Below are 21,124 nucleotides of genomic sequence, written 5' to 3'. Positions count from 1 at the left end.
CTGAAAGAAGTTAACTTAAAATATGTGAAAACATATGGAAAAGCAGAATGGGAAAATGTGTTTACCTCTTCTTTTTTTATATGGTTAACACTCATAAAGCACTGAAGCAACAAATCTTTTACTTCGTAACTCTCCTCAAGGTCATAATCAAAACACAGTAACATCTGGTGTAGATGCCATAGACGAACTATATCTGCACCCTAAAAAAAGAAAGAAACACGGCTATGCTGTAGTGAAAGTAAACCCAATTACATTTTTAGATTTTGCTGTCTAAGAGCTCTCCTGCCAACCACATTTCAGTTTCAGGACCTGAACCAGTCCTGTACCATATAGGCAGTGGTACTTTTTCAGACTGCATAAAACATTAATTTCCCTGATATAGTGGAAATGGAAACAGATTGAAACAACATGCATGACCACAGAAAAAAGACTTGCAGTGAATCTGAGAGTCCAAGAGGAAGCCAAGGAAAAGAAACCGAAGATCATTAGGATAAGGGGAAGAAACAAGACAATGTTGTAGAGGTGGGATGAACCATGACAGAAGCAATTAGAATGATGGAGATGACAAAAATGAAAATGACTGTAGAGGAAACAATTTCTTGGGTACTGCCACAGATGTGCACAGTGCTTTACAAAACACAGTTCAGACAAAAATCGTTCGAGAAAATTAAATCGAAATCAAACTGAAATAAAACAAGCAATTAAAAATGAGAAGTAAGGATGGGAGCTAAGAATTATAGTTCATCAGCAATGGAAAGCTGAGCGAAAGGAGTGGACATGCCTCTGGAGCACACTGGGTGTGGAACTGCAGTTATGTCTCTGCCTCAGTTTCCCCTACTTGCCTTTCAATAAATTCAATGAGGCTTGTATACAGAGAATAATGCCCCTTCTGGGGTCTAGTTTATTTAATCAACTGCCAAACATGGTATGTAAACAAGCCTTCTCCCTCAGCTGTAACTCTCCTGGCTTCTCCACTGCCTAGTCTCTCCCCTGATGACTCAGGGCATCTCCTCGGCCTTCCTGTCCAGAGAGCTTTGTAATCTCTCCTCTGGAAATGTGTGTTCTGGGGTAGTTCCTCTCTCCAGAAGCTTCCTCTGTATTCTGGCTCTTCATAAAGCCCAGGTGTTCCTCTACTAATTAACTAACACCCAGCTACTGAAAGACACCATAATAGAGGTTCAACTTAAATGTATACCCCAAATTAAAAAAAAAAATTGTAAGAAAACCAAAAAAGTGCCACCGTGGCTAAAAAACAAAGTGAAAGAAGCAGCAAGAGGCAAAAAGGCATCCTTTAAAAAGTGGAAGTTAAATCCCAGTGAGGAAAATAGAAATAGAAAGCAGCATAAACTCTGGCAAATTAAATGTAAAAATATAATTAGAAGGCCAAAGATTCAAAAAGGAATAGCAAAAAAATGCGTTAAGTACATCAGAAGCAGGAAACCTTCTAAACAACCAGTGGGGCCATTGAACGATCGAGATGCTAATGGAGCACTCAAGGATGATAAGGCCATTGCGGAGAAACTAAATGAATTCTTCGCATTGGTCTTCACGGCTGAGGATGTGAGGGAGATTCCTAAACCTGAGGCATTGTTTTTCAGTGACAAATCTAAGGAACAGTCCCAGATTGAGGTGTCATTAGAGGAGGTTTTGGAACAAATTGATACACTAAATAGTAATAAGTCACCAGGACCAGATGGCATTCACCCAAGAGTTCTGAAGAAACTAAAATGTGAAATTGCAGAACTACTAACTGTAGTCTGTAACCTATCATTTAAATCAGATTCTGTACCAAATGACTGGAGGATAGCTAACGTGATGCCAATTTTTAAAAAGGGCTCCAGACGTGATCCGGGTAATTACAGGCCTGTAAGCCTGACTTCAGTACCGGTGTTGGATCATATTAAAGAAGTTCTGTATTAAAATCACAAATGAGTTTGATTCCCCCTAGTTTAAATTCCAGGGTATTACTAATTAAGAGGTCTCTTGGTTTTTGGTACTGTTTCTCTCCCTCTCTGTGTGAAACTTGCAAGCTGCTAATTGTGTTAGTACATTCTAAGACAGAGTCTGTTCTCAAAGCAATTCTTTGTAACAACCTCTACTCACACAGAGAGAGACTCAAAGCAATACTCTGTAACAACAGAAACAGCACCCAGAGACTCCCCGCCCTTTTGTTGTACTCATCTTGCTTTGTTAACAATTGTGATTAAAATAGGAGATAGAGGATGTACGTGGATGGATGCTTGGTATGGATAATAACTGAATGATCAAGGAGGTGCCAGCCTAAGAATCCAGTGTCCATTGGCTGAAGAAGGCGTCAAGTGGAAATAACCAGAGGACCCCCGGAGGGCAGACTGGAATCCACCCAACAGCCTCAAAGATGGGAGAACCAAAGAACAAGATAACATCTGGCAGCATGGAGCCGTCAGGAATGTGCTATCTGCTGACTGATTCAGCAACAGCATGATGAAGCAATTCCCATAGACTGGCATTGGAAGAAATTCCTATAAAAATGGACTCTAGAAAGTGAGAACTTTGGGGTCTGATTCTGCAAACCAACTTCCAGGAGCGTCAGATGAGCATCTGACAAGGCCCTGCTCCCTCCTCATGTCCACGCCACCTGGCCAGTGGCTTGGCATGAGCAACTCTAAGGCTGGTAACTATGATAACAACCTTGCAGAACCTGTGTGTGTGTGTGTGTGAATAAATATGAAATTGAATGGAATGTATAGCTATAACTAACTGCTTACTATGATTCTTTCTGTATTCACAATATAGCATTTTGCCTTTTCCCCTTTAATAAGATCCTGCTCGTTTTTATTTTATTGGTATAACACCGGGCAAACTGGTTGAAACTATAGTAAAGAACAAAATTGTCAGACACATAGATGAACATAATTTGCTGGGTCAACATGGTTTTTGTAAAGGAAAATCATGCTTCACCAATCTACTAGAATTCTTTGACAGGGTCAATAAGCCTGTGGACAAGGGGGATCCAGTGGACATAGCGTACTTAGATTTTCAGAAAGCCTTCGACAAGGTCCCTCACCAAAGGCCCTTAAGCAAAGTAAGCAGTCATAGCATAAGAGGGAAGGTCCTCTCAAGGATTGGTAACTGGTTAAAAGTTAGGAAATAAATGTTAGGAATAAATGGTCAGTTTTCAGAAAGGACAGAGGTAAATAGTGGTATCCCCCAAGAGTCTGTACTGGGACAAGTCTTATTCAACATATTCATAAATGGTCTGGAAAAAAGGGTAAACACTAAGGTGTCAAAATTTGCAGATGATAACTATCTTGAGTGTTTTTGTAAGACCCAGGCAGACAATAAAGAGCTCCAAAAGGATCTCTGAAAACTGGGTGACTGGGCAACAAAATGGTAGATGAAATTCAATGTTGATAAATGCAAATTAATGCGCACTGGAAAGAATAATCCTAACTATACATATAAAATTAACTGTTATCACTCAAGAAAGATCTTGGAGTCATTGTGGATAGCTCTCTGAAAACATCCACTCAATGTGCAGCAGCAGTCAAAAAAGCAAACAGAATGTTGGGAATCTTTAAGAAAGGGATACATAAGACGACAGAAAATATCTTGCCTCTATATAAATCCATGGTACGCCCACATCTTGAATACTGTGTGCAGATGTGGCCACCCCATCTCCAAAGATATATTAGAATTGGAAAAGGTTCAGAAAAGGGCAACAAAAATGATTAGGGGTATGGAATGGCCACCATATGAGGAGAGATTAATAAGACTGGGACTTTTCAGCTTGGAAAAGAAATGACTAAGGGAGGATACGATAGAGGTCTAAAAATCATGATTGGTGTGGAGAAAGTAAATAAGGAAATGTTATTTATGCCTTCTCATAACACAGGAACTAGGGGTCACCAAATGAAATTAATAGACAGCAGGTTTAACACAAATAAAAGGAAGTATTTTTTCCACACAACGCACAGTCAACCTGTGGAACTCCTTGCCAGAGGATGTTGTGAAGGCCAATCCTATAACAGGGTTCAAAAAAGAACTAGATAAATTCATGGAGAATAGGTCCATCAATGGCTATTAGCCAAGATGGACAGGGGTGCTCCCTAGCCTCTGTTTGCCAGAAGCTGGGAATGGGCAACTGGGGATGGATCACTTGATTATTACGTATTCTGTTCATTCCTTCTGGGGCACCTGGCATTAGCCACTTTCGGAAGACGGGATACTGGGCTAGATGGACCTTTGGTCTGACCCGTATGGCCATTCTTATCCCATTACCAATCCACAGGTGGATCTAGATTGGTTTACTCTCCTTAGCCGAGCCTGGGTGCCTGACCCCTCCGAGGGCCAGCCCCTGTGACATCGCACAATAAAGGCTGATCTAGAATGAGGCTGAATTAAAAAAGGATAATTTCTGAAAAGTGCTGAGCACATGTACTCTGAAAAATAAAGCCCTTTTCAGGTTATTCAGGAACGACACCCCAAAATTGAGTCACCCGAAATCATTAGCCACTCTACAAATATTGACCATTAACTTTCTGGGGGATGGGGGAGAAAGTGAGAGGAAAGGTTGCAGAACAAGTGGCTAACTTATCACGTGATATCATTTTCAAAAGGATTCAAGTTTTAAATTCATTCTACACCGGATTATAACAATTTAAAAACACAAATTGCAAGACAGGTATCAATTGGAGACACTTTAGATCCAATCAGCCTTAAACATATGTTGGATAAATTATATTAGAGGCCTTTATGACTGAGACGACCAATTAGCTCAAATAAAATGAAGGATATTTTAGATACATATGAACTCTGGATATTCAATAATAATTATAAAGTTATCCACATAGCTTCAACATACCAAACCAGTTTTGCTCTTCAGACTTTTTCTTAGCAGCATAATAAAAGCTGTTTTCCCCAGTTGTTCTTTTCCTTCCAGTCCTTTCTCCCACCACATACCACATAATTGCTGGATGGCACCCTGCAGGACTTTTTCAGATTCAGATAATGCATAAAAAATACCTACAACGAGTGCAAAGCAATTATTTACTGCAAGTATAATCAAACTCCTGTGGCACAACAGCCTATTAGCAAGTTGAATCTGTCTCATGATGCCTACCTCAAAGTTCTGTTCTTCCTACGTTTGTGCCCACAATACCAATCACAAACAGAAAAATAAGTTGTTTGGGTTTACATAAATGGTTCTATTAAGCTCTAAGCTCATTGTCAGAGTATACTGGGTCAGCAATAATTCAATTCATAAGATTCACCCATTTTAATAGTGACAGAGAGATAAAGATACTTACCTACCTCACCTGGGGTAGTTAGTTATGTTTGTACAGGATTTGGGGGATGAAGATGCACAGCTTAGCCTTGGACACATCTCTAAATTATAACCCCCCACCCCTTTTATTTTTCCAGCACATAGATAGAATTCTAGATGCCCTACACTTGAAAAAAAAAATCAATCTCATAGACAGAATTTAAAATCAAACACTCAGTATACTTAGCGCTATATTAGCTTACACAAATGCACTAGAAAACCACAAATCATCAGCAGATGAACACATAATTAAGCTGGTGATAAATTTATTTTCAGATGGTACCTTGATTCTTGACCAGAGTGTCATTGGAGCAACAGTTATATCTATGTGAACATACGGATACTTCTTAAATAGTTGAGGCACAATTACACTGACCTTCATCTCCCCTTCCATCTTCCTTTGACAACTGTCCCATAGAATGTTGGACACGAATATTTGAAAAATGTATTTAAACTGATAGTTTACTTGTTTTTTAGGGACAGGAGAGTCAACCAACACGATGTAAAAAAGAATGACATAAAACTGTTTTTTCTTATGGGATGGATTGTAAACTTATTTGTTGGAGGAAATAAGGAATCCAAATTAGGATATGCAACCCCCTGCCTGCCATCCTTCACAGTAAGCTGTCATAGTAAATAAGGCCTGCAGGCCAAAATATTAGTGTCTCTGGTACCAAAGTTCACCCTTTTATTCAAACCACAACAAAAACAAGACAACTCAACCATTAGCAGCAGATCAGTGTACTAAAGTGCTGCCGAAAATCAGCATACTATATAACATTCCACATTAAGAAAAATACCCACCATTTAATATTAGAGCACATTCTAGAAGAGCTTTGTAGTTTATATTTTCATCTACTACAGGTATCGAAGCAGTAACTACAGTTGTCACCCCTTGGATCACAGCTGTCATTTGTTTCTGAAAGTTAAAAAACAATTCATCTTAAGTAAACTGAAAAATAGTTTTCTTTAAAATAACTCGAAAGGCTTCAAAATAGGCTATAATTCTGAAAAAAATAAAGTCTCAGAAAATAAGCATTAGCTACAGAAAATGAGCGTGCATAGCTCAAACAATGTTCTGGACACATATCCACTTGCTTTGTTCAATGTTAGATGGAAACTATCAAGTCAATTATGGCACAACATTCATATCTGCAAAAACCAAAGTTTTTACAAAATTTAAATTCAAACAAAAGGCTTTTGATTTTTATGATCTAATTTCTAATTTAATTACTAATACAGAATTTTTGTTTGTATTTAAGCCACGAGCCTGGTTTGTAATCCGAACTTCGCAGCATATCCCCATTTGAGAGATAAGAAATTATATCTACTTAGCAGGGTTGTTTTGTGGATTAATGCATTTGTAATTTTAAATTGTTTAAATCCTCAGCTGCAATGTGCTATATAAGGTAAAGCATTATTGTGTTAGTACAGCGGTTCTCCAACTTTTATAATTTGTGGACCATTACATCACAGTCTTGCTCCCACCAACACAAGTGCTCTACAACACCGACATAATAACTCCACCTCCACAAGAGGCGTAAGGCTTATGTCCGTGTAGTTAGGGTGACGCAGCGTCAGTGTAGACACAGAATGAACCAATAGTCAATGTAAGTGTCATTCTTGTCAATTTCACGGCTCCATATCGGAGATATGAAATTGACAAGAAAAGCTGGCAGTCTTCCTGCTGTGAACACTGAATTTGTAAAAGACTGAACTTGTAATAACATTTGATCAATTAATACACGGTTAGCATCACTTAAGTATACCCCAGAAACAGTCAAAACTCCAGATTATAAAGAGAGCAGGAAAAGATTAAAGAGCGTTAACTCTGAAAAACCCCAACTTGTTTTTTGGAAGTTCTACAAACCAATTCTGTGCCATCTCTAAGTAGATACATCTGCTGGTAGAAGATCCTAATTCAAAGTACTCAGAATCTTGAATAGCACACTGGAAGATTTTGTATTTTTATTTTACCATTTTGGGACTTTCCTCTATTTCCATATCATCATCACTTTCATCTTCAATCCTCTGCCATCCTTCCACTGGGTTCTCTACCAAAATTTGTGTTAATAGATGCGTCAGCCTCTCCCATAATACTTCCTTCTGTTTTCTTGGTAATTCCTGAAGCAATTCATTCAGATCAAATGGATCAAATGGATCTTTCTGTAAAGTGTTCAGAAAACATTACATGGCACAAAATAACAAATTTATTCTGTGTCAGTGTAGTGGTTTACATTGATACAGTCACACTGCAATAAAATGCTTATTTTAAACAAATCTTTCATACTATACCTAGTAATAAAGGGAAAATTACTTGCTTGAAATTCTGCTTATTTGATGACATCAATTTGAAGGATTCCTACTTCTAAGTCTTAACTCCTTATCAAAAAACAAAGAGAACTTCCTTAATGCAAAGTCTTTTCATCTTTGAGGGCAGTAAGTGGGATCAATCATAAATAAAGCTAAGTTTTTGTCACGGATATTTTTAGTAAAAGTCAGGGACAGGTCATGGGAAATAATAATTCATGGCAGCCTGCGACCTGTCCCTGACAAAAAATATCCCTGACAAAAGGGATAGGTAGGTTCAGCACCCACTGCTGCTGGGGCTCCCGGGTCTCACACCGATGCAGTGCGTGGGAGCTCCGAGGTCCCTCTTCCTCGGGGCTGGGCTGCTGCAGGGTCCCCCAGCCGCCTGCCACTGGGCAGCTGCGCGGGATCCCACTGGCCGCCCACCATGGCTGGGCAGCTGCACAGGGTCCCCCCACCAGGTTGGGGCCTAGGAGCTCCAAAGGCAAAGCTGGCTGGGAGCTCCAGCCCCAGGTCAGAAAATGTCAAGGAGGTCAATGGAAGTCATGGATTCCGTGACTTCCATGACATAATCGTAGCCTTAATCATGAACCAGGTTCCCCACTGACCATCAAACAATACCACCTGCTGAGTATAAATGCTCCAAATGTTCCTATCACGTCCTTCTTGACTTACAGCTAGAGGGAATTTCACCATTCTTCCATTACAAAGTTAGAATCCAGAAGTAAGAATCCTGCACTGATGGTATTTTTAGATAAACGTTTGTGATAACATTCAAAAGAACAGGTTTCAGAGTATCAGCCATGTTAGTCTGTATCTGCAAAAAGAAAAGGAGTACTTGTGGCACCTTAGAGACTAACATTTATTTGAGCATAAGCTTTCGTGAGCTACAGCATGCACCCGATGAACTGAGCTGTAGCTCATGAAAGCTTATGCTCAAATAAATTTGTTAATCTCTAAGGTGTCACAGGTTTCAGAGTAACAGCCATGTTAGTCTGTATTCGTAAAAAGAAAAGGGGTATTTGTGGCACCTTAGAGACTAACCAATTTATTTGAGCATAAGCTTTCGTGAGCTACTTCATCGGATGCATACTGTGGAAAATATAGTGGGGAGATTTTATATATACAGAGAACATGAAACAATGGGTGTTACCATACAGACTGTAACAAAGTGATCAGGAAAGGTGAGCTATTACCAGCAGGAGGGCAGTGAGGGGGGAACCTTTTGTAGTGATAATCAAGGTGGGCCATTTCCAGCCGTTTACGAGAACAGTAGGAGGGGAAATAAACAAGGGGAAATAGTTTTACTTTGTGTAATGACACATCCATTCCCAGTCTTTATTCAAGCCTAAGTTAATTGTATCCAGTTTGCAAATTAATTCCAATTCAGCAGTCTCTTGCTGGAGTCTGTTTCTGAAGTTTTTTTGTTGAAGAATTGCCACTTTTAGGTCTCAAAAACATGGTAACACCCATTGTTTCATGTTCTCTGTGTATATAAAATCTCCCCACTATATTTTCCACTGTATGCATCCGATGAAGTGAGCTGTAGCTCACGAAAGCTTATGCTCTAATAAATTTGTTAGTCTCTAAGGTGCCACAAGTACTCCATCTCATCATGATGTCCTAACAAAATATCAACTGAGCGATCTGTTGACAAAATTCCTTTCCTCCTCACTGCCCTCAACTCAAACAGGATTTGTTAGCTTCTAAATGCAGGCTAACCAAAATTACCCTGACATAAGGTGTATATCCCAGCTTCAAAAAAAAAAAAAAAAAAAAAGGGGTGGGGGCATATAATGGGGGGGGGGGGTGGAGGGTGAGAAAACCTGGATTTGTGCTGGAAATGGCCCACCTGTTGATCACTTTAGATAAGCTATTACCAGCAGGACAGTGGGGTGGGAGGAGGTATTGTTTCATGATTTCTGTGTGTATATAAAGTCTGCTGCAGTTTCCACGGTAAACATCTGATGAAGTGAGCTGTAGCTCACGAAAGCTCATGCTCAAATAAATTGGTTAGTCTCTAAGGTGCCACAAGTACTCCTTTTCTTTTTACTCTCAAAGACCTAACTTTCACACACGCATCATAAAGTTCTTAGATGACCCTCAGTAACAGTCATCCATGTGGGAACTGAATTCACCCAGAACAATTAGCGTGACACTGAGCCAGCAAGGGTTAAGCAACCAGCAGGCTTTAACAACCCTTAAGGACTTATTAGAAGAGTGCTGAAATGGTAAAACAGGACTATTCCTTGTAGATAGTTAGCAAAACCATGTTAAGTAGATTAAAGTGCCTGTATTGTTAGAAGATCAAAAGTAGATAATAATTGTATTTGTCTGTGTTTACTTAGATCTTGTTAGAAGTTTAACAATGTGATAGAATTAGGTTCTAGATGCTAAACTTCTGTTCCTGTCTATAATGTTTCATTACTATATTCTATTGATTCAGAGATCAAAATGAGATATTAATATTTAGATGGAATTTGTGGTGTAATAATATTGTCTTCATTTCTCTTTGAAATTTGTAGTAAACTACCCATGAATGGTTTGATTTGCTTTATGCTAAGCAACTCAATTACCAGTGAATGAACATATTTTAAGAGTGACCAAGTTGTATATAAGACACCAGCGTTTTATAAAACATACATACATACAATATAGTTTCTTGGTATTATGTCTGCAATAAATCAGGTTTCATTTTTGAGTCAGGGTTAAAACAAGCACATTTTCAAAGTAGTGTGAATACAGAACTGTCCAATTCTTTATTAATGAAATCACATGGTTAAATCTTCATTTGCCATTTTGACAGCCTACTCCTGATTAAGTTATTTGGCAATTAAGCTTCTCAGTTGAAGACAGTGATTTATGGGTATTTGCCATTTGTAATACTTAACTCTAAAGTCTATTTAATAGTTCATATGTATATAATTTGATGAAATTATACTTTGTTTCAGGATCTCTTTATGGAGCTCAGGAATTTATATCTGGCATGGGATCGCAGACAGCTCATATTTCAATTTCACCTGTGGGACAGACTTATATGGAAGGCTCTTATAACAGCATATTAGTGAAACTGAGTAGAACGCAGTCTAAGCTTCGCTGAGAAACACAAGTATCCTGTTGCAAACTATGCAAATAAACATGCTTAAGTCAGTTTCATTGAGATCCCGTAACAGCACATGCTGTATCTTAGCAGATAAAAGATAGAATGAATAGAGGACGTACAAAAGGTGATGGGAAGCAAAAAAATACCAGAAGGAGAGATGAGAAGACAAAATATCTCTAAAAAGTGGGGGAATGGAGAGAAAATAAATAAAAACAAATTAATTTTAGTATACTGGATTGGTAACCAGAAAAACTCAGTAGTCTAGGTTGACAATGCAATTTAAGTACTAATTTTTAAATTAATATTTACCACAATAATTATTCTAAACATGGTTGCAGTTACTAGCATGGAAGATTTAAAAAAAAAATCTAAGTATTGATAGATGGGAGGATTTTACTACTATTATCCATATTTATCATGGCTTACTTACATGAAGCTGCAAATAATGCACAAACTCTTCAACAGTATCTGTAGATACAACTTGTAGAAATGCTTCACGTCTTGTCATGATTTATTTTTTCCAAAGGTCCTTAATTTGTGAAGCTAGAAGAAAAAAGTCAGTTATTAAAAAAATACCTTTTTTCAATCAGTATATAGTGTAATTTTTCAGATGAAGAGGCATTATGGGTACAAGAGTAAGATTAATAAATTTCTCATCCAAATCATACTTCATAAGAAACAGACCACATCATTTATCACCCCAAAAAGCATATTCACAGATAGCTTTACTAGCTAATTTTCTGGTTAATAATGACATCAACCTTCAGAATCTGTACTTTAAATAAAAAACAAAAATGCTTTAGTAGGAAAGAGATCTTTTTAAAGAAAATTTAGAAGAACTTAGGTTTTTTTTAAACGAGGATCATTACTTTTTCCACCAAACTCTCTTTTTAGCTAATAACTTAGCATCCCAGACAGCAATATTTACTTACACAAAGCCACAAACAGTGGCAGTTCAAGTTCTCTCAGTGCTGCCTCACCAAATTTTTCAACTTTGACCTAAGGAGCAAGACCTAGACCAGCAAGAGCTAAGTAGTGCCCAGTTAACCCACAGTTTATACTACAAGATATACCTACTAGTCCTGTTGCCTGCCTTTGATAGGAATGCCCGATTTCTAACAGCTTTTATTGTTATGATGGGAGAGAAAAAACAAACAGTTCTCTAAATATATTAAGCCTAGCTCTTGACTACACTTCTCACTAGTGTGTTACCCAAGGATCTCTTTGCTGAAGCCCCACACATTCATCTTTCATATCCACCTCTGATTACTCTGCTGGATATATGCCATCATGTGCCAGCAATGCCCCTCTGCCATGTACATTGGCCAAACCAGACAGTCTCTACGCAAATGAATAATGGACACAAATCTGACAACAGGAATCCCGGTTGGAGAACACTTCAACCTCTCTGGCCACTCAGTAACAGACTTAAAGATAGCAATTTTGCAACAGAAAAGCTTCAAAAACAGACTCCAACAAGAAACTGCTGAGCTTGAAATAATATGCAAACTAGATACCATTAACTTGAGTTTGAATAGAGACTGGGAGTGGCTGGGTCATTACACACATTGAATCTATTTCCCCATGATAAGTATCCTCACACCTTCTTGTCAACTGTCTAAATGGGCCATCTTGATTATCACTACAAAAGTTTTTTTCCTCCTGCTGATAATAGCCCAACTTAATTAGTTTAATTAGCCTCTTACAGTTGATGTGGCTACTTCCACCTTTTCATGTTCTCTTATATATGTGTGTATCTCTCTCTCTCTCTATATCTATCTATCTATCTATCTTCTTAGTATATGTTCCATTCTATGCATCCGATGAAGTGGGCTGTAGCCCACGAAAGCTTATGCTCAAATAAATTTGTTAGTCTTGAAAGTGCCACAAGTACTCCTGTTCTTTCTTCTGAATAGTAATCCTCAAATTTTTCAGGCATTAAAAATAATCAAAACCTTTGGATCAGCTGAATAATTGACATTTGCTTCCAGCCTTAAAAACAGGGTAAAAATTTATTACTGATATTTATAACGTCAACCAGTTCAAACTTGTTTTTGCAAGGCATATTTTTGAAGTTTTGGAGATTTTCTATAGAACTTACCCCAGCAGTAAAACAGTTCACTTTACAAAGCCAAAATATTTGAGTGACACTGCAAGGGAGAAACAATTTTAGATCTCCACAAAAATGTGAGATCTAATGCGGGGAGGGACCAGAGGAAAGTACTTGTGAATTTTGACAAAATTCCTCACATTTATATTAATTTGCTGACTGAGCTGGCTACATCGCAGAAGTATTACATTATCCGCTCCAGAGATGACGTATATTAAATGCCATGGACATATCTGTATTACAAACTTTGGATGATACAAGTTACATGGGCATACAGCTGTCAAAGTTCGTATTTCTTTCATTTGTGTGTATACTTGGCTGCTTGTGTGGGGCTGTACATACTTACTAAAAGTGCATGAAATAATCAGTTTAATTCACCAACTACAGGTAATCCCTTGTTTAAAAAAAAATCTTTTAGTTGTAAATGTGAAACATGTTTTATAAAGGAAGTGTATGTAGCCAAAATATTTAATTTAAATATTCTGTTTAATAACAATAATTTTTTATACACTGTTGTATGTTTAAGTTCCGTTACCATCCTAATACAGTTTGATACAAATCATGAACAAAAAGTTAATAAATAAGCACTATGGCATTGACCATTTTCTAACAAATTAAAGGTACACAATTAAGAATCTGAATATATTAAGCTATATAATTGCTTAAATAAATGTATACAGTTACAGTGTATCCTCCTAGGCAGCAAAAAAGATGCACCAAATCTAGTGTAAAAGCTCTATGTAACTCTAAATCAACATATTTTAATGCTTGTCAACCAATGAGCACCTTTCCTTAGAAAGAAAAGGAGAACTTGTGGCACCTTAGAGACTAACCAATTTATTTGAGCATAAGCTTTCGTGAGCTACAGCTCACTTCATCGGATGCATACTGTGGAAAAATACAGAAGATGTTTTTATACACACAAACCCCCCCCCCCCCCCCACTCTCCTGCTGGTAGCAGCTTATCTAAAGTGATCATTCTCCTTACAATGTGTATGATAATCAAGGTGGGCCATTTCCAGCACAAATCCAAGGTTTAACAAGAACGCCTGAGGAACGGGGGGTGGGGTGGGGGGAGGGAAGGAATAAGCAATGGGAAATAGGTTACTTTTTATAATGACTCAACCATTCCCCCCCCCCGCCCCCCAGACGTTCTTGTTAAACCCTGGATTTGTGCTGGAAATGGCCCACCTTGATTATCATACACATTGTAAGGAGAATGATCACTTTAGATAAGCTATTACCAGCAGGAGAGTGGGGGGGGGGGGGGAGAAAACCTTTTGTAGTGATAAACACCCATTTTTTCATGGTCTGTGTGTATAAAAACATCTTCTGTATTTTCCACAGTATGCATCTGATGAAGTGAGCTGTAGCTCACGAAAGCTTATGCTCAAATAAATTGGTTAGTCTCTAAGGTGCCACAAGTTCTCCTTTTCTTTTTGCGAATACAGACTAAACACGGCTGTTACTCTGAAACCTTTCCTTAGAAAACAACTGAAGTACAAATAGAAAAGTTGATTAAAAACAATGATTTAAACTGAGGCTTTCCACTTGGTGATTTAAATCACGATTTAAATTGCTGATTTAAAATCAATTCACCCTGCAACAGGCAATGCAATATAAACTATAAACAAAAATTAATGGAATGGAACTTTGAAATTGGAAAGGCAACAAACATTTGTCCATTTTAGTGCACCAGTGTAATCTGCTGGAGCTACACATACACCAGTCATGCTTCTCACAGGTCAGATTGTGATATTCTGGTTTTCCTTGCTGTCCCCACACGTGGGGTAAGGATATAACCTGTGATGCCAGGTGAAACGTTGTGGGGGGTGGCGATATAAGGAGCTACTACCATGGAGTTTTCCAAGCAGAGGGGAGTCTGAGATTTTTGGACCTGTAGGTCAACCAGGATCTGCAGCATTTCGGTTTGCTGCCTGAGAAGACCCATTATGCCATAGACTCTCTCGCTCTCCTTTTTCCGCTGGAATTCTGGGCCTCTCCCCTCTTCCCTTCTCCATGCCACCTGCAACAATGGCCCTCAAGGCCCTGGCTTGCAGCATCTCACTGCACGTCCTCCTTAGTCCTCTCCCTTTCTCCTCCACCTCAGGGTCAAGGTGTTCTGAAGGTATGGAGAATGTCACAATGCCAACTGCTGACAGATGCATCATTGTATTTACAGTCACAACGGAAAGGGAGAGATAAGTTTCAAAACTCTTTTCCCTTATTCCCATAAAAACTTTTCAGATGACATCTTATTGACACTTCAGCTTTGGAGTGCCTCTGTGCATTGCTACTCTCCAGCCCCAGCCAGCTGCAAGTGAAAGTGTGTTGGGGGGAGGAACTTCAGTTGCGAGAAACAATAACTTTTTTGTCCATATTCCACTGGTATGAGTATAGGGAAGTGGCATTGAATACTAGCACTGTTTTCCACAGATGGTGATGGTTTTAGCTGGTATCTCATTCCTGAGGGTAACAAAGGTACAGACAGCACAGCTGCTACTGGCATCCTGAAGCCACCCAGGCCCCACCATGTTGCTAGCCTGTTTACTGCAAGGATGCCAGCCAAACTCATCACAGACCAAAGTGGGAAAGCATCCCACCCCAGAGGAAGAAATAAGGCAGCCATCCCTAGAAACCTTCAAGAGACGATTGCTGAATTTCTCCATGAAATTTTCACCAAGATCTTTCAGGATAATATGAGACGTCCCTATGTACATAGGCAAACTGCTCCCAATGGGTTCCCCGCCAACCCAACAGGGGAATGAAAAGCAGTTGTCAACTCTACCTATTTGTTGTAGCACTAACTCAACCCATATGAGTAAAACAATGAGAAGTTGATACTGGTGTCATGTTAACTTGTGGGTGGGATGGGCTGTACATGATCTTTAAATTTAAAGATTGTAAGGAAAAATGTATGCACACGCTTACCAGAGATCCCTTCCCCTGGCTCCTCCATGCTTGGCTGGCAGGACTGGCTAGACTATGGTGGAGTCTCTAACAGGTCCTTGCTCATGGCACAGCTAGAACAGCCTCCCTTCAACTTCCCCTCAGTGTTCACAGCAGAGATCTGTCTCAGGCTCCTCACAGGTATCCACATTGATCTGTGGGGTGCTGATGGGGTCTCCACCAAATATGGCATGCAGCTCATTGTAGAAGTGGCAGATCTCTGACTCAGGATCAGATTTACTGTTGTGCTCCCTGGCATTGTGGTATAACTGGTGTAGGTCCTTTGCTTTCACGTGACACTGCTGCTGATCCCTGTCATACCCCTGTGCAATCTGTTCATAGATGTTCATGTTTCCTCAGCTGGTCTGTAGCTGTCCTTGCACAGCTGCTTCTCCCCACAAAGAGAATTCAATACCTCCTGTCTACTCCAGGCAGGAGCACATCTAGTGCATGGAGCTGGCATGTTCAGTTGAGCAGCTGCACACAACAAGGATGAGCTGCTAGATGTGCTCTCCAAGCTGGTCAATCAGGAAAAGGCATTTCAAAAATACACAGGCAGGGAGGGGAGGTGAGGCTTTCGGTCTCTGTGACCCTGGGCTGCACAGTTCACAATTGTGACCAGACCAATCACTGTCACAGGAAATGGGACATTGTGGGACAGCTGTTGGTGGACCATTAGGGTCAACACAGGTCACACAGTTTCTACACTAGCACTGCATCAACTTCAGTAGATCAACCACAGCTCCACATCGTTATGGGGAAGCGGTTTACTACATGGCCATAATGGAAATTTTGTCTCTTGCAGACAAGTGCAAGTGTGGACACATGCACTAATAGCTCAGCACAAAAGTTTTAGGAGTAGATCAGGACTTGGTCAAGGAAATCTTTGTGCCCTGTCCAAGGAAGATTCAACTCAGCACTAAAGCAGAGCTAAAGATCTCTTCTAGCTCCTTTTTGAACTGGTTGAATTTTTCAAAATACTTTTGTTTCGTCTTTGTGCAATTTACAGTAAGATGTTAAGCAATAAGAAGCAATAAATACCCACACTAATGTCTTAAGTGAAACTTAAATCAGCAAGAGGATTTCTGTACCATCTAAGCTAGAATCCAGTAAAAACTAACAAAAGAGAGAATGAGGAGAATGGTGTGAACTGATTTTGTTTTAAGTATCTAGATAAAAGATTAACTTCACAAAATTTTGAACTTTTGAACAAAGAATAGAACTTCATCCTGTGGTTACTAACAATCAGAACTAGTTTGATTCACACTTTTCTGCTAGATCGTAAAAAAAAAAAAAAAAAATTGGTGGTGCACCTGTGGTATAATACTGCCTGTATCACCTAGCAAGAAAATTTAAACAAGAATCCAGCATTTAGTGGAGATGGTCATGTGACTATAGATTCAGATACTGAGGGTAACATCCATAATTAGCTTTGCACTCTCTGCTTATTTCTGAAGCTCATTAGAGGTTAATTGTTTGTGGCAAAAAATAATAATTTTGGAAGCTGTAATAAGTTTAAAATGGGGTGCAGAGTTGAGTGTCAAAGTGCCTTTTCAGTAAGAACAAGACACATTTCCCACTTTTCATGTCTACCTCTTTACATTGTAATTCTCCCTTTTACATAACTACCTACAAGATTCAGCTCCCTTCTACCACCATCAATAATGCTTATACTTGAGGCATGTTATTGTCATTAAGGATATTTACCTACCCATCCCACTTTATTCTCCTCTACATAATTTCCAAATATTTATTGCAAATCTTCCATCAACTTTGGTGGCTGAAACATCAAACTTTCTGATACAGAAAAAACAGGAGAAAAAAGTATCAGTAGTTTGTGGTATTTTTTTAATTAGCTCCTCCCTTTTATGTTTTTAATTTAGAAATAGTAAGTGGGTACAAAGGGGTAACAATGTATATACCAAGGTAATGAGCAAAGGCCTATGGCTATAAAACTCAAGCTGTAACAATAAAATCATATGCCAGTGCAGGAAGTGTGAGAGAAAAAGTGAGGTGGAAATTAAACAGGAAGTTGACATTTCAGTTGCTAATCATACATAAGCCAGTTTTTACTTAATAAGTGATAACACAAATAATGTGTTGTAATGGTGTAATTGAAGTATATTCCATTTACAAAGCCCTTCATCAAAAGAACTTGTAGAAACGTAGAGAAGAAAAAAGTCTTATTTTATTCTCTAGCCCTATCCCCAAGGCCCAGTGTACTATGATTGGTACTTGCAGCATACGTATGGGTTTTGCCCAGTTAATGGTACAGGTCCTGTGGGTGACGATTTCATAGTCTGGAATATTTCAATGGTATGAATCCCCTCCCCTGGTTTTTCTGTTGTTAATGTCGCCCGACTGCTCGGTGAGATTCAACAGCCTGGGAATTTGAGAGGCAGGTCGCTTCAGGAAGGAGCCAGGCCGTCTGCTAGCTGGGGCAGAGCAGCGCTGCCCCTAGGGGCACCTCTTCTCTGAGGCGCAGGAGCCCAGCGGGAGGACTGGCGAAACAGACACCCGATGATACGGATACCCGCCACCGCGAACCGGGCGAGCACCGCCACCCCGCGCGCGCGCGCGCGTTCCCTCCCTCCCCACCCAGGCAGCCCGCCCGCCCGCCCAGCATCCCACCGCTCCCGGCCGCCTGCAGCCCCGCACTCTCTCACACAGCCGTGACAAAACCAACCTCCCCCTGCCCAGGCTCCTCGGCCAGCCCTGACACTGACAGGCAGCAGCACCATTCCTCAGCCGGCCCCCAGCGTCAGCCCCGCACCCAGGAACCCCAGACTCACATCGGCCCGAGCCGCTCTGCGCTCGCTCTCCCCGTTTCGAATTCTCCCGCGGCGCGGCGGCCGTTAACCGCCAACGCCCCTTACGCAAGCGCCGCTACACAGCCGTGCGCGAGGGGAAGTGCGAGCGCGCACCCGTCGCCTCTGCGTCCACCCACTCGACTCTGTCTGCACCACAAAGGGCGTGACGGGCGCGCGCGAGCACTGCGGCCGTTGAAGGGAGGAGCTGGCTGGTTAGGGGTTGCCGCCGCTCAAGGTGGGAGGGGACACGTCTGCCCTCCAGTTCCTGCGCTCGCCAGCCGGTTGGCGGCGTTTGCGCTTCAGCAAGGCCCCTTGGAGGCGAGCAATGTCCCTTTGGACTCAAGCAGCTCCCCGCGTTCCCCCACGCACTTTCCATCTCCGCCCCGCAGCGGGTCATGGGCGGAGGTCCTCCACGCACACCCGGGCACAGATTTCACGGCCTGACCTCGGCTCCCCATGATGTCAGGAAGCCGCCTCTGAGGCAGAGGATCCCAGCGTTCAGGCTGTTGCCGCCCAACAGCGAACTATTAAACAGTCGCTCAGCCCCAGCCCAAATCAGCTGGCAGGGCCAGCCGCTGCTGTCTGATCGCAGCATAGATGTTCCCTAAGAGTCCATCTCCTGCTGCATGTCAATAGGATGCATGCAGGAAATGCTGTGGCCTGTGGGGCTCCAGCCGCAGAGCTGTGACACCCGCAGTTTCATATCACTTGCTGAATGGGACAGGTCAATGCCCTTACACATTGGGGTTCTGTAATCTGTACAGGGGGCAGGCCTCAAAAATCACAAGCTTGGCTTCAAAATCAGGAGAATTTTTTTTTACATAACAATTTTGGGGTTCTTTTAATTTACCTTGGGTTTCAGAGCCTGCTGACAGCCGAGGAGCACTTGCGTCATGGCTTTAAGCTTTTTCTTCTGCAACCACAAGGCCTTACGTTTTAAGAATAGCAGCTGCTGAGCTGTCTGGGAGTTGAGGCTTTAAGTGAAATGTCAAATATCATGAGACAAAAACATGAGAGTTGGCACTGCCTGGAGTCTTTACACGTTTGTCCTTTGCTTCTTGAAACAGAGGGGCTTCCTTACTCTACATCCTCTCCAGCTGAAAATAGAGCGGCAAGTGCTGGGGGTTGCCCCTGCCTCTGGAATTCATTTATAACCTAAACCACAAAGAGGCAGTGGAGAACATGGTTTTGAATTCTCTGGAGAAGAATGTTGCTGCAGCCATCACTGATGTGCAGCCACCTCTGTAAAGGATACAGAATACAGTCCCTTGAAAGGCCATACCACAGTGATTTGCAAGTTAATATATAAGACAATGGGACAGGAGGTTTTGATTCCTTTCCTGGTCTTGCCACTTGCCTAGGCAAGTCCCATTTCTCTGTGTCTCAGGCCTGCTCTACACTATAAAGTTAGGTGAATGTCATCATCGGCAATCCCTCAATTCAAGGATGATCTCTACCACAGATTTACATATGGGTCCTGAGATGACTCAGGGGTCCAATCCTGGAATCACAGATCTGCCTGCAGTAGGTAGAGACATTTCCTGGTGGGTCAGCTGCCTGCTCAGAGAAAGTTCTTTTTCCTTCCTTCTCTCTCTCTCTCATTTCAGCTTTGAGGGCAAGACGCTTCTCCTCCAAGCGAGCTACTGTCTGATGGAGATGTGGCACCATTGAGGTCAATTGGTTGCTTGCTCTTGCCAGCTTGTGATGTCAATATCAGTTGTCTTGAGATACACTTTCAGTGTGTCTTTGTAGCATTTCCTCTGACCACCATAGGATATTTGACCATGGGTGAGCTGAGAGTAGAGGACTGGTTTTCAGAGGTGAGAGTGTGGCTTCCACACAATGTCCAGCCCAGCTAAGTTGGTGCATGAGGATGATTGCTTCAATGCTGGTGACATTGGCTTCAGTGTCCTGGATGCTGGCATTAGTACAGTGATCTTTCCATTTGATGCAAAGTACCTTCCAGAGACTTCCTTGGTGGTACCTCTCCAGACTCTTGAGGTTCTGTCAATAGGTCACCCAGGTTTCGCATTCATAAAGGAGTGTAGGAATAACAGTTGCCTTCTAGACCTGCATCTTGGTATCCTGCTGTTGGTCATGGTCTGTGAAAATGCGTCAGAGCAATTTCCCAAAGGATGCACTTGCACACTGGGTCCTGTGCTGGATCTCACCGTTGATTTTTGCATTTTGAGAAAGTTGGCTACCAGGATAACAGAAGTGCTCACTCGACTGTCTCCAAAGTCTGTCTCTTGATGGTGATTTGTGGTGAGTCATGTGCAAGACCTAAAGCAGGCTGATGGAGCACTTTAGTCTTTTCAATATTGGGAAGACATAGGTGAATGTAAACTGCCTTGAGTCGACCTAGTTGTGCATGTGTTTACACTTAAATTTGTCTCCCACTGATGTAAGTGCCCCATTATGCTGACATAGTAACACCAGCTCCCTCAGCAGCGTTGAGTCATGATCGATGTACAGAGGTTGACATAGCACAAGCTTAGACACTGCATTTACCTGTGTTGATCCTAACAGTCCTTCAG

General features: G+C 41.0%; 1 protein-coding gene across 3 annotated transcripts in view; it reads right to left on the bottom strand.

Annotated features, from left to right (window-relative positions):
- NCAPG2 (non-SMC condensin II complex subunit G2) overlaps positions 1 to 18,728 on the bottom strand; it is a 116,736-nt gene extending 98,008 nt beyond the window's left edge. For 2 of the 3 annotated variants that reach the window (XM_073334541.2, XM_073334542.2), the window contains exons 1-6: positions 18,570 to 18,728; positions 11,149 to 11,261; positions 7,283 to 7,471; positions 6,110 to 6,224; positions 4,844 to 5,004; positions 66 to 200 (exon numbers count right to left, since the gene is read on the bottom strand). In XM_073334541.2, coding sequence (XP_073190642.2) covers positions 66 to 200; positions 4,844 to 5,004; positions 6,110 to 6,224; positions 7,283 to 7,471; positions 11,149 to 11,226 — 678 coding nt within the window. In that variant the 5' untranslated portion in view covers positions 11,227 to 11,261; positions 18,570 to 18,728. The remainder of the gene's footprint in view (positions 1 to 65; positions 201 to 4,843; positions 5,005 to 6,109; positions 6,225 to 7,282; positions 7,472 to 11,148; positions 11,262 to 18,569) is intronic. The other variant, XM_073334543.2, reaches the window with a different exon arrangement.
- Between the last annotated feature and the right edge of the window lie 2,396 nt (positions 18,729 to 21,124).

The sequence above is a fragment of the Lepidochelys kempii genome, chromosome 2, assembly GCF_965140285.1.
Source record: "Lepidochelys kempii isolate rLepKem1 chromosome 2, rLepKem1.hap1, whole genome shotgun sequence".
Classification (NCBI taxonomy): domain Eukaryota; kingdom Metazoa; phylum Chordata; order Testudines; family Cheloniidae; genus Lepidochelys; species Lepidochelys kempii.
This window is presented reverse-complemented; position numbering and strand designations above follow the sequence as displayed.